The sequence below is a fragment of the Syngnathus leptorhynchus genome, chromosome 4 (assembly GCF_054491065.1).
Source record: "Syngnathus leptorhynchus isolate UIUO chromosome 4, UIUO_Slep, whole genome shotgun sequence".
In the NCBI taxonomy this organism is placed as follows: domain Eukaryota; kingdom Metazoa; phylum Chordata; class Actinopteri; order Syngnathiformes; family Syngnathidae; genus Syngnathus; species Syngnathus leptorhynchus.
The window spans coordinates 12,567,650-12,581,599 of NC_141198.1; the positions used below are offsets into that span (position 1 = coordinate 12,567,650).

The 13,950-nt window shown below is 42.3% G+C and overlaps 1 protein-coding gene across 2 annotated transcripts in view; it reads right to left on the reverse strand.

Annotated features, from left to right (window-relative positions):
* pde4d (phosphodiesterase 4D, cAMP-specific) overlaps positions 1–13,950 on the reverse strand; it is a 92,487-nt gene that overhangs the window by 30,747 nt on the left and 47,790 nt on the right. The window contains exon 1 of one of the 2 annotated variants that reach the window (XM_085909051.1): positions 8,853–9,422. The exons of the other annotated variant lie outside the window; for it this stretch is intronic. Within the exon in view, the coding sequence (XP_085765177.1) occupies positions 8,853–8,941 (89 nt within the window). The 5' untranslated portion in view covers positions 8,942–9,422. Of the gene's footprint in view, positions 1–8,852; positions 9,423–13,950 lie in introns of those variants that run through there. 2 annotated transcript variants of the gene reach the window in all.

Sequence of the window (13,950 nt, forward strand, 5' to 3'; positions counted from 1 at the left end):
GTTTGGTGGGTTGACAAATACTTAACACCGCAGCCAAGTCAGTGCATTACCTACTTTGTGGTATTGTTTCTCGAAAGATAACGTAGGGCGTGAGTGACAATCCGATTCGACAAAGAGGTGGGGATGAGCTATAGGGCCATCTATCTTACACCACTGGCTGACACGCTCGTACAGAAGGCACATACATCACAGTTAATTGAATTCTCCGCAACGGTGAGTAAATGGTTAAAAAAAAAAGAAAACATTCTCCGCAGCTCATGCTAAAGTGGCAGATTATCACCATGGCAACTGCACCTTGGCCACGGGAAAGCAGGGTGACAAAGACTGACTATTCATCTTACGGTGTGTGTGTGTGTGTGTGTGTGTGTGTGTGTGTGTGTGTGTGTGTGTGTGTGTGAATGAGAGTAAAGTTATTGTGAGGAAGACTCGGCAGTGGCGTGGCCAAGAGGCAAGTCAAACCGAGCGTCTCGACCAATGACGCGTCTCACCTCAGCTTGCACCTCCTGCCTACCTTTCGCCACGGCCGGCGAGTCATGTTTATGATGCGGTTGCCTTGGAGACAAGGGGACAGGTAACCAACCAGCATGTCGTTGCTAAGGATAAGGAATGATGACAAAATAGACGATGACGAGAGTCGACGCGATGTACACGCAACACGATGGGAGGTGATCCCAAAAGAACATTTGCAAGATTCTATCCCAATAAGGCCGCATACAATGCGTTCAAACGACAAATATAAATAAAATAGTCTGACTGATTTTGTGCAAATATTTTAAGCACACCTTTTTTTTCTTTTTGCATTGGGTTTTCATTTAATATGGGCAAAAAAAATGCACTTTGGATATTCCACTCTGTCTGATTCATTAACTTGCACTGCTAATTGCCTTCCAATTGCCTGTTCCAGTGATGGCGCGACAACAATGGCTTTCAATTCCATTGATTATGGACACAAAGATGGTCACCGCGGGAGTGCTGTCAAATCCTCGTAGGATCTGTCGTTGGCGCACACTAACTGTGAAACTGGCTTCCTCTCTTGAGACGTGCTAAATTGATGGAAAGATGAATGGATGTGGGGAGCCTCTTAAACCTTACGCATGGCCACACACATGCAAGCAGAGCACTCAAGATGCAGTACGCTGCAAGCACATGGGGCAGCTAATAGGTTTAACCTGGCAGTGGGCCCGCTGATGTCAGAGTAATCCCTCATTAAAGCCCTGATGACATCACTACTACGCGAGTGAGAGTGTGTGAGCAAAAAGCTGAGGCCTCATGCTCTTGGACAACCTTTGTGTGTATGCGTGTCGTTCTCTCCTTCTCTCTGTTTGCTTGACCAAATCTTCGCCGTCCGTCCTACCTTTATTGTGTGGACATTTCTCTTTGTGTGAACATTTTGGACAGTCCACAAGAGAAAGCGCTTTAGACTGTGAGCATGTTTGTGCGTGTGTGAAGGGACAGCCTGTCATTGTGTGCCAACACAGACCAGGTAATCCAGGATATTCCCCAACACACACACGCACACATGCTTAGTACGCTGCAGGGTCTTTATATGTGCGTGTGTGTGTGTGTGTGTGTGTGCGTGTGACTACACAATGTGTTCATGTGCAGCACGTTATCACTAACAAGAACATAGGGTTCTACATGGGTTGAAGAGGACCATCAAAAAATGCAATTAAAAGCAAATGAAATGAGTTTCTTACTGTGGGAATTAATTAACAGTGTAAAACTTTGACAGTTGTGCTTTTTGGTGAGGTCACAAATATTTCCAAAACATTTCCTTGTACGGAAATATAATCATATAAATAGCCTATGGACAGAAGTGGTGATCTGGACAGTTGCAGAAGTAACATTGATGGATAACTCCATTTGTTTTGCTCTTTCTTTGACTATTTTGCAACATTTATTTCAAGTAATGTGGGCCTGAAGGAACCAAAAAGAATCAAACCTCGACAGGTGTAATGCGAGGCATAACTCTTGATTGTTATTAAAATGTTCAAGTGTTATTATGATTAAAGTCTCACAAACAAATATGAACTGTAACTGACTTTTTTTTTAGGTTAGCTATAGAACATAGCCCACTTCTGCTTTTTCCGCTGTAGAAATAGAATTCAGTTTTAAAACAAGGACACCTGTATGAAGAGAAGTGAAACTCCACTTAGGTTGTGCTATTAAGAATCTGGCTCAAATTTTCAGGAAAAATAAGCCACAATTACAACATTGCGACAGTCCCTAGAGTCCCTTAATCAAAAACAAATAAAGGCACATATACAACAACAATAATGGAAGGAATAAAAACCCTGCGTCGGAAATAAAAAGTGAGTGTGAAATGAGCGAGTCCTAAATGACGACTGACTTTACACGCCGACAATGTAGAGTCTGTGCTACCACATGGATGAATAATGTACAGCAACAGTTAGAATTATGCAAGTGGGAGTGTGTTTTATCCAGGGAAGCCATTGCATTCATCGTCTGCCAGAACACGCACACGCACGGTACAGTGTTGGCTAAACATTACTTTGAAATGTTTGCACAAATGAGAATATTTAGGGTGGAAGAAGTGAGCCAGAGAAAGAACATGTCGACGTTTTCAAGTCTGTCATTATGACCCGATCCAAGCAGGTACGAGGAGGGACTCCCTCTCTAAGCTCCCGTCTAAGCCGTTGATTACAGCCAGCCATAAACACCATCGTCATCCTAATCGTCGGCGTCATTCAGCTTCGATGCTAAAGAGGGCGATTCCCGGAACGCGTGTCAGGCACCGCCTACGGACGCCACTGACCACGAGGGACGCGATTGCACCACTGCAGCTGGCCATGTGCTAAGTGCTCATTACCTCCTCCAAGGGCGTGAGGTTCCCAAAGACTGTGCGTTTGTTAGTAGGATTACTCGAAAAGCGAATTATGGAAACATTTTTTTCCCCATTACTTTTGTTGCCATTCTTTTTTCTGATGAATATACTGTGGATATTATACAATCAGGGTGGGAAAAGTAAACCCCACGGGCTCCACTCTTAATCCAGCCCAATGATCTCATAGTCATACATCTGTTGAATTCATTAGAAGACATTTTAATGAAATTGGCTAACTGAAATCTATTTGTTTTATTCATTCACTCATTAAATGATATTTTTGTTTTTATCGTAAATGAAATGCACAATATTGTGAAAACATTAGATGGATTTTATTTTTTAAGTAACTAATATTTTTTAGTAAAAAGTTAAATTGTTTGACATTTATTCCTTTAATTTATTATCCTTTTGATTATGTGTTTTGAATTTATTTATGAAAAAAAAAATATTCTAAATAATCAAATAAATTATTCTAAATAATCAAAAATGATTGTGTTTTGAATTTATTTCATCAAAATAAATAAACAATAAATAAGAATAATTCTAAATAATCGAAAAATAAGAATGAACTATTTTATTTTTACAATAAACGGCCTTCCTGTTTGAAGAAGCTGCTGCCAGGTTGTTTGCCCTCCTCAGGTTTAAACTATTAATACATAAAGGCAATTATTGTGATTTTGTTGTGGAGGTGGTGGCGCTCAAGTACTCAAGGTTCCTCGCTGTTCGCAGCGGGGCTTGTGGTCCTTTATTATATGTGGATAGTACTGATCCAGCTTGGGTTAGGTTCCAACTGTGATAAAGGTTATTACGTCTAAGAGTAGCCCTCCGAGAACAGGATATCTTTATTATTATCAGATGATTTCCTTCAAACGCAACTGCAACACTCAATCCACATTGTTTAGTTTCATTGCCATTTATTAGCAGCGGCAGCACTATTGAAGTAGATGTCTCCTTTGTTCATGCAGGAAGGACCCGTGCTTGATAGCATCTCTGGTCTAGCCTCAGGTTTTGTTTGTGTTAAAGGCTGACGTACATGGCCGCACAGTGGCACTCTGATTCACCGCACGTATTACGTTTCACAGAATCAGCTTACGAGGAAACTACAAAGGCCTGTCTAATCTGAGTTTGGGAATGTGGCTAGGCAGAGGATTAGCCTCTGTGGCTAGCTATTAACTAGCTTCAAGAGATTCATGATCTAACTTTGAGAGGTTTAATTTTTGTGCCACTTTAAATTAAAATTCTGGCTCAGGTTGTTCCCATGGCAGTGAACATTATAATTATTATTATTAAAAAACAAGCATAACTTATTTCCTAAAGGGTACATTTCATAAATTAAAGACAGGATGTGACTCGATTAAACAATATTGCGTTGCATTGGATTCTGCCAGTTAGTTGGTAACACTTTTCTTAGAAGAGCTTAAGCCCGTATCTTACTTGACTATCAGTGTTTGTGCATGTAGCAAATGTTAGTATTTCGTGTTGCAAACGTTTTTTGAACATGTTCTTATTAGTTGTACCCTATTGGAAACCACAATAAGTAATGCGTTGTTGAATTAACGCCTTTGAGACAGAAACCTGGGCACAAAATTTGTATCGATATCTGTCAACATTATCCTGTTACATGAAACAAAACCGATTTCAAAGCCCCCTCCCAAATCAATCAGTTATTCCCAGTCAGCCCAATCGCCTTTGAGTCAAAACTGCGGCGATGTACCTAATTTTCAACAGCTCACAAAGACATACGGCATGACCGCCAGCTTGTGCTCTGTCTTTCTTATTGATCTGTCCGTCTTCACCCCCTATGTGGGAGAGATGAATACCAGATTGAGCGACCCCGTGCAGCAGCTGCTGTGCGGAAAGCACGGCCTGATAAATCAAATTGAAAAAGAAATGGATATTTACAATTGATGTGATCTCAAAGCTACCTCGGGGCCTTGGGGAGCCTCTCCTGGAAGTATGGTGTCATGTAGCCATACCTGAACCTTGCTATCAAAGACAAATATTGTGTGTCGAAAGGCTCACATCTTTATTGGTCGTGGTCCAACTTTATTTGCGCAAATCTATTTCTGTAAGACCTAAGGGCTTGTTTGGGGCTCCAGATGACCATTTTGTGTCATTCCGGAGACTTTATTCAACTGACCAGTGACAACCCGATTCACTGCAATGCCCAAAGAGATTTTCAGCCGGTTGTAAGCACAAAAAGGAGACGTATTAAGACACTATCACAAAATGAAACAGATCCTAGGAGTCCTAATAAAATGTGTGACATTTCTTGGATAAAATGCCTCATGGATGCAAAATTGCAGGACACTGGACGTACTGAATGTGAGCATCACATTGTGCTTCTTTTTGGATGATGTCATGTAGAGGCACCTTATGCTTACGACTATTATGATGTAATTTTTTTTTTGGGGCGTTCATGGGAGGTGATACGATAACACTGATATCCTGATAACGTACAAATTCAACAACCCTGCAGATCTGCAGAAGAGCAACAATGTATGAAGGAGAATGTGGATAACTCAAAAAAACATGCAGAATAGTGTGGAGAAAAAAAAAAAGGAATATTTTGGATATGACGAGCCTCAAAGCAAAATACACACAATTAAGTAAATACTGTTTCTGGTCAAGCGAATGGTTGCTTCCTCAAAAAAAAAACAAGAGTTGAAACAAGGAGGTCTTTGTGGGCAAGAACTAACATTCCACGTTAGCGCCCATGCACACGAAAGCGAGACAAATCGGTGAGAAACATGTCTGTTCTGCTTCAAGTCAGTTTATAATCAAGTTACCGCTGCACCGCGCACCTCATGGGACACATCAGTGTTCTCACACACTACATAAAAATGCACTAGGTTTGGATTTTAAAGACAGTTGTTAGCGAAGGTCCTCTCCCAAACTTGCATGTTTTTTTTTTTTTTTTTCAAATAAACCGTAAACCATTTATTTTTAAGAGGCAATGTAAATTTTGTATTAGATATTATTGAAATTGCGTGGTTTATTTTGGATATAAACCATTAATATAGGCATTTTCTTTAGCTATGTATCTTCAATTTATAACAATACCAAATCTGCTCGGCCAACGAGTCAACCGCACGACATTGACCCGGTACAAATATTAAACTTACTACATATTAAAACTTTGTCCAGCAAGTGTGCGTTTGTGTGTTTTCCTCTCCACCACATCACATTTCTGATGCAGGAAAAAGTTACGATGTGTTGAGCTGCTTGGCCTCACCGTGGGGAGAGTGTGGAGAACGTAATGAGTGCCAGCGCACCGGCATCACACAAACGAGTAGGGAGGCAAGATTGATGCTGCAGTTGAGCAGCACACATACACGCACACGCACACACACGCACACACACACACACACACACACACACACACACACACACACACACACACACACACACACACACACACACACACACACACACACACACACACACACACACACACACACACACACACACACACAGCGCTGGTAGGGGTCCTTGGAATACTCTGCAAACCGTGAGTGATGTGTTTGTGTCACCACAAGTGACAGCAGGTCTCTGCTCTCTCCAAAGTACAAAAAAAAAGAAAAGAAAAAAAGCCTATTTCAAAAGCAAAGCAACTGGCAGAGAAAGAAAGTCATCTAAAGTTTGCCTGAGTGCAAGTGCAATCAATGACACAGGGCAATGGCAGACAAGAGCGAGATAACAAGTGTCTCATTGTAAGAGGAGCGCCTCGGGCTAATGCGGAAGAGGTAGACAGGAGGGTGTCGAGGCCCAGGAATGAAAATTGACCATTAACCAGTAAAACATTGGTAAAAAAAAAAAAAAAAGAAAAAAAAAAGCTCCACTCTTCAGGACAGATGTCAGGGTTCAATTTTTCAAGGCTTTTAAAGCAGTGCTGAAGGCAACCACATCAATCACTGGTTGGAACGCGTCACATTGGACTGATGGACAGTTTAGCAATTACTTGCATGAAATTGTTGTTGGGTATGAAAAATGTGTGGGATTTTACACTAAATGGCCCAAGTCATATCTCATCATAGCATTCTACATCTAGCACAGACAGAAGAGGAACGGCTCTGTTATCGAGGTGTAATGAATTATACATGTCCCCCTGAAAGCTGCTTTGACTATGCAACTACACACACACACACACACACACACACACACACACACACACACACACACACACACACACACACACACACACACACACACACACACACACACGCACACACAAGCACACACCAACAACAATAGGTCAGTACAGAAAAGATTTTGCCATATTAAAAACTATTGCCCTGACGTGTTTGCAAGCGCGAGCTTTGAGAGAGGAACAAAGGATGTTTGAGCATGTTGAAAGCCATCCTGAAGGGTTATTTGACGGCACCTTCCTGTCTATAAAGCCCGCCCTCTTCCGTGCATGACAGTGCTGTAAAATAAAGATACTACACTGACGTCTTCACGTACGTCAATGTCTGTTTCCGCTTCTGCAACAGTTCAACTTGCGTGTCTTGAGTGAAAAACTCCCTGAACCTTAACGTGACAATAAACAGATAATAGTTTCTGTAAAACTGCAGCGTGAGAAGCACTAAAACAGAAAGGAGGAAAGGTCATTTTGAGTCAGCAATATTTCTAAATAAGTAGAAGAATCAGAAACACCATATAAAAGTAGGCACCATAGACAACATGTTGAGTGGGAGGACAAAGTCAACCGACAAATCTTTGTTGACAATATCAGAATCCTCCTTAAAAGTCAACCCAATATGTGCGAACCTAGTTCAATTTAAAATTGGCAAATTTACGTACTATCTTTGTTTCTAAACTTTAGTCTACCAAGTATTTATTAAAAAAAAAAAAATGTTTACTCGCCTAAGAGAAATGCCATTTTTGCTCTCTAGTCGTCACAATATGACATATCTATTCTGTCTGAATTTGAATTTCTGAACGAAACCAGTGCGTGGTTTGATAGTATTTTTGAACGGTATTTTTCAATCGACATCAGAATGGAAATGCCTAACATGGCGCCCCCTTGAGGTTGATGAATTTGGTTTAACTCTTATTGCACAAATGTAATATAAAGGAGAATACCCGATTTTTACTGTTGCTTACACACAGTGTAATCTTTAAAAAAAAAAAAAATCATCCTTCCGCTTTAACTGTCCAAGCTTTCTGCTTTTGTTCCGCATGGCTGTTGTGTATAAATGGCTCCAACATGGAGTTGCCTTGGCAATTTTCCTGAGCTACCTGTAAACGCTGATACTGCCATTGTTTTTTTTCAAATGGCACCAACCTGGGGAATGGGATGAAATTGACAGAGAAATGTTCCTACTTCTGGCGTAATATCAGAGGCGTTTTTTACATAGCTTGTAAAAGCGCCATTGTTGTTCCCTACTATGAACACCATTGACTCAGAATGGGGATGGTGAAATCAAGGCATTTTCTGGTTTCAGTGGTAGTACGGAAGAAGTCAATAAATAGCCTCCGGAGAACCAAAGAATCATAATTAGCATCAGAAGTAATTGCGTTGAACTCTGACCTTTCACAACTTGCAGACACAAAACAGACAAACTACTTTAAATGATGCAAAGATTAACTTGGCTTCATTTACTGGCCGCAGAACGGAACCAATTTGCCTTCACGAAACAGCACTGATATCACAAATGGTCCCTATGCACCTCCTCTCATTTTCAAGTGTATATGGCACACCTGCAGTATTCCCAAAAGACAAACCATTTAGCCTCATTGGGATGACTAACAACAACCAGACAGCAGGAGAAAGGGCCAACAACGCAGCAAGTCATTTATCAAGTTTTTTTTCCCCCCTTGGCTTGTTTGGCTGTTGAAAAGCAGCAAACATCAACTTGTTGCACTTGTTTTTTTTTCTCCTCCTTGTTTAGGTTTGTTGCAGAAGATAAATAACAGGAAATCTGTGGCCTATTTCACAATATGTTTCCTGGCCTGAGATTGCAAGGGGTTGGAAGGGCAGCAGGAGTTATTTGTTGAAACTCACCATATCCAGGAGTGTCTTCTAAAGGGAAAGTGGCTAAGGTGCTTCATGGTTCTGTCACTGGAAACACCTGGACACAGTCCGGGCTTCATGCTGAGGCTGACTCAGCTCTTTTGTTACTCGGATTTGAGTAAGTCTATCCACCGGTGTGGTGTCCCATGCTGCAGTGGTATACCAAACGAGTCCAGCAGAAAGCCATAAATATAAGTCTTTGGTTGCAATCAAAAAAAGCACTTCAAGTAGCACCTTCGAATTAATGGAAGAAAAAAAAAAGCTGCTATAAAAAGGCAGATAAAATCCCAGTGTCCAAACTGCAGCGTATGGACTCCCAGCAGTGCGGCCACCCACGCCGAGCCCTCTGGGCCGACGCCACCGCCGCTCCTTTTTTCCTCGGTATTCTTCCGGCAAAGGTCTGGAAATGACTGCCCCGCATCCACATGGTGAGCCGGCTTCAGGGAGTCATTCCTCCGGAGAACAGCTGACGGGGGGCAGCGGCAGGAGGAGGAGGCGGAGGAGGAGTGGCGGTAGCGTGACCGAGCATGTTGCAAAGCGCTCTGCTTTGTCTCGCTTACTTTCTCAACATCCCGCAGAGGAACGTAAGGAAATAGGAAAGGAGAGAGAGAGAGGGAGGAGGAAAAAAAAAAACAACAACAATAAACCATCTGAGCCTATCGCTGCTTCCCTCCTCCTCCTCCTCCCCGTGTGGGATGTCCTGATCGGCGCATAAGAGGTGCGCTTTCTCTCTTTCTCTCTCCACTTTGCTAAAACCTATTGATCCTCTTACCATACCCGAACGACGTGTCTACACATGCACACAGCCGGTAGTGTGTACTTAATGTGCACACACGTAAGTTGACACAAGTAATTCCGCCCACTTATATCCATCTGCCGCCGCACCTTTCTTTTCTTTACGGAGTACGCCTTTGTTTGTCTGCCGACATCATTGCAAGCAGAGCCGTATTGCTTTGCATTGGTGCGCGTGTGGGAGGAACGCAATAAAAACATGCAGGGGCATTCTTGGAAACATGTTATACAGGATGTTAACTAGCCCCTAACTATTAACCAGAAACAGACATTCCTCTCTTACATCAGCACCTTGGAGCGTCTATTACGCATGAAACCATAAATGCTGGAAGGGGGGCCACAACTTTTGCTACTGGGAAGGGGGCGGGGTGCACATAAGACCTTCCTAACCAGATGTATGACAAAAAAGTCATTTTAAATATGTGTCAGAATACAAGCACATGAGTAAAATACATGCTTTTGATATCTTCCATTGTTCATAATACATTACTCAATGCACGTTTATCAATGATTTACTACCCTAACCCAAAAAGAAAGCTTTGAAGCAAACAACAAAATAACCACATACTGCGTTTTTTTTTTTTTTCTTGGTGCAAAGGGTTCTCTTACTTAAAAAATAAAATTTAAGGGCGGCACAAACCTCCTGAATAACAAACTGACTCATTTTGTGCATCTCAAAATGTGTAGCATTTCAATTTTGCAAGATTACTACGTCCTAAGAATATCTCAGCCATATTTGCCATCTAGTGTTGAATGGTGAAATTGCAACTACAGTCAACTTCTGCATATTAGCGGTCGGTTTCCAAGTCAGCGTTTGATTTAGAGTTAGTGTATTTTGCATTTTTCAGGGGTTTTAATAAGAAATGTCCAAAAGTTAAAGTGCATTGTGTTTCCTTTTCATTCAATGCAAGCCACAAAAAGCAACACTCATTCCTTCATTTTCAACACTATGGTCGACATTTTTAACAGTATACCTTTCAAGCTGTGTCTCATAATGATTGGATTTAAAAACAATTCTGCAGGCAAGTCATTTCTCTATGAATTCCAGTGTTTCACCGTGCTACAAAATCCTGCAGCATTCTCGTGAGAACAAGCTCGAACCTATTTAGAGTGTGAAAGAGGGTCATACGTCACGATGTCATTCATAAGCACTGAGGTGTGAAGATAACGACAACCCCCTCCAACTGCGTGATTGACACTGATTGCAGAAAGCATGCGTATTTGCGTGCATGCGTTTAGGAATTTGGTTATAGGGGAGTGGTTTGCGAGGAAGTTATGAGTGGAGGTCGGGGTGAGCACACTATGTGTGTGTGTGTTGTGCAAGTCATAGCAATGGCGCGACTCCAGTTGCTTGCGGTCTGAAAAACAGGATCCAACGCTGCTTCTTGCACACTTCCTGCCCGACACGCACGTCAGCAGCCTCTCAAACGCTGCCAGGAGTCCAAACCGCCTCGCCGCCTGTGTCGACTTGCACCTCTGGGCTACGCGGGTTGGGTGGGGCAGCTGATGACGGGCGGGGAATCCGCTTGTGGCCGACGTCGAAACCGAGATGCGGTCCCGCAGGGAGACTGTGGCCGGTTTGTGCACGCAAGCAGGATGACTTGTGTCGTAAAAGCGGCGACAGGGAAAACGTTTTCATTTAGGAGGCTTCAAAGGACAGTCGCAAAACTAACAAGACCTCTTCCAAGTCTTGGCTTAAGTAGAAAAAAATTGCAGGGTGCCATATTTGTGTTTATATATCCCTCCGTTCACGTTAATGGTGCGCCATTTACGTCATGGCGACACAGTTTGCAAAAATTGTCAAATAATTGTAGAAATGCCTCCAGCAGTTTGCAAAAACTGAATTTACAAATAAACGGATTGAAATGAAAGTTAACAACTTATTTCAACACAAGTGTCTATGAATTGAAGTTAACTTAACACTTGATTCAATCCATTAATCTGACATGACGACAGAATTTCCTGTCTTGCGATTCATTCTTCTCTGACAATTTTTTTTAGATTTGACTCAAAGTTTTAGTGGTGATAGTCATAGACACCGTTTGTCCCTGTATGCCTCTGATTGTCGTATTGCATAATCTTAGACGTTTTCCCGGCGGGCTCTTGACCCCCGATCCACTCAACGCTGGTGAGTTGTCACGACTCATTCTGCCAGTCGACACAACTAGGAAGAGGAAGGCTAAAACAAATATGATAAAAGTGTGCAGATGTACACAAAAATGAGAGCAGGACTCAGACGAAAAGATGAGGTCTAGGAAAGGTACTTGAGGGGTCAATGACGACTTGTTTTGTAATATTTTCCCAGTCATTTTCAAACAACTATGTCCCTAGCAGGAGAACAATGGACAGTATCGTTCATCAGATAACGCCTGCATCCCATCGCATCTGTGAACCGGCACTGCCGTGTGACCCCGGGCGCCCAATGAAAAGAGGCGGGTTTACACAGCCTAACAAGTCGATATTGATTTTACGTTAGCAAAGAATTTAACCTCGTACGCTGTATCGATCACGGAGCGGAGACTTGACAGGATGACACCGCGACTGGTCATGTGACTGCTTTTGTAGCAGGTGAAATCCAATTAATTCAACAACACAGGTTTTTACGACAGTCCCAACGTACACAGTTAATAAAAAACCTGCATGGGCTGATGTTAATAAAAACACTTGAATACTCCAGATAAGATCCAAATGCAAAAGTGATGCTCCCCAAGGAGGTTAAAAAAAAGTGGAACAAGGTACCCACTTAGCTCCTTTGAGGAAGGTCGGCTGTCCGTCATTTGTAGGTGTGCTGCTGTGCAAAAAGCCCAGAGGCACCAGCCCTCCTTCTTGGCATTCACACAAGTGTATGCGATGGCATTTCAGCAAATGGTAACTCATTCCCCGTTGGAGGCAGATATTTGTAATCAGATCAGCATCGACTGGGGAGGGGGGGGCACTTTTGAGGCGACAAGGAGGCTTCAAGGGCCATCTGAAGAATATAAAGAAGGATTAAGTAGCAAGAGAAGAAATTGCTCACTTGATAAGTGGGGGAACACCCCCCCCCCCCTACTCTCTCTTTGATTTTATGGCCTTTATGGCTTTTTTTTTTTCTCCAAAAAAGAAAATCAGCTTCAAAGAGCTGCCGGATTTAACAGATGGAGCACTTTTTAGTAACTCATAAAAGGAAAGGAAGCAGGAAGCTTTGGAAGTGTAGAGCTGACACTTTCACCTTGTCTACTTGTCATATCACCACAACGACAGCTAAGTGTTGGTATTTGGTCATGGTTCCATTTTACATTCGTTGACGAGTTTGCAGGTACTCAATTAGCTTGTTTGGGTTTTCTCCGAGGGTTTTCTTCCTTCCACATTTGGAAAAACATCCATGTTCAGTCAATTAAAGACGAATGGATGGATGGATGATGGATGGATGGATGGATGGATGGATGGATGGATGGATGGATGGATGGATGGATGGATGGATGGAAATGCTACATGTTTTTCAGCCAATAACAGAGTATAGTTTCCAGAAGAAAAGCAGGAATAGGCAAATTGGCGGGGGATTGCTGACTATATATGTTGAGCATAAATGTCTACATGCTTCTCATTCACACAGCCACTGTTGCATGTGCACTTTGTCCCAATTTCCCTGCCCATCAAGCAGCGCACCCCAGCACCTGCATTTCTCAGCTCCATTTTTCAAGCCCTCCAAAAATAGACTCCTCCTGCATTGCACCAACGTTGTGTCACTGGTGCGGTCGAGACGCTCGGGCTGACTTTTTTCCCCTTTGCGCCAACTGACTGGTGCTAGTCTTAATCACTGAGCTGCATGGACTGATCGTCAATGTGAGCGTGATTAGTAATTCCACAGGGGGATGATACGGCCCACTAGTGACCCTGTGATACAGTAATTACCAGGAGCTAATGCGGAAAATACATCCACTCTTGGTCTCAAAGAGAAACGATAAATTGAAATCAATTAGTTATCCTGTTGACAAGGGACCCAAGAGGTGATGTTGATGGTACACATCATCCCGTACAACCCTGAAATGTGTATTTTTATTGCTCTATGATACTAGTAGAGCAGTCAGGAGACTACTCATGTTGTTAGCATCTATGCTAACCTTCGACTAGATATGACGTTATAGCTTACATAAGGTATGTTAGTACATTCGTTGGCTTGACTTCATTGGCTTTATTTTTCTTTTCTGTGCTTTAAAAGCACTTGAGGATTAAAAACAGGAAGCGGAAAAAAAATCACAAATCTCGATGAATAATCATACTGATATTAGTACGGAGTATTCAGATCGAGACACATTCG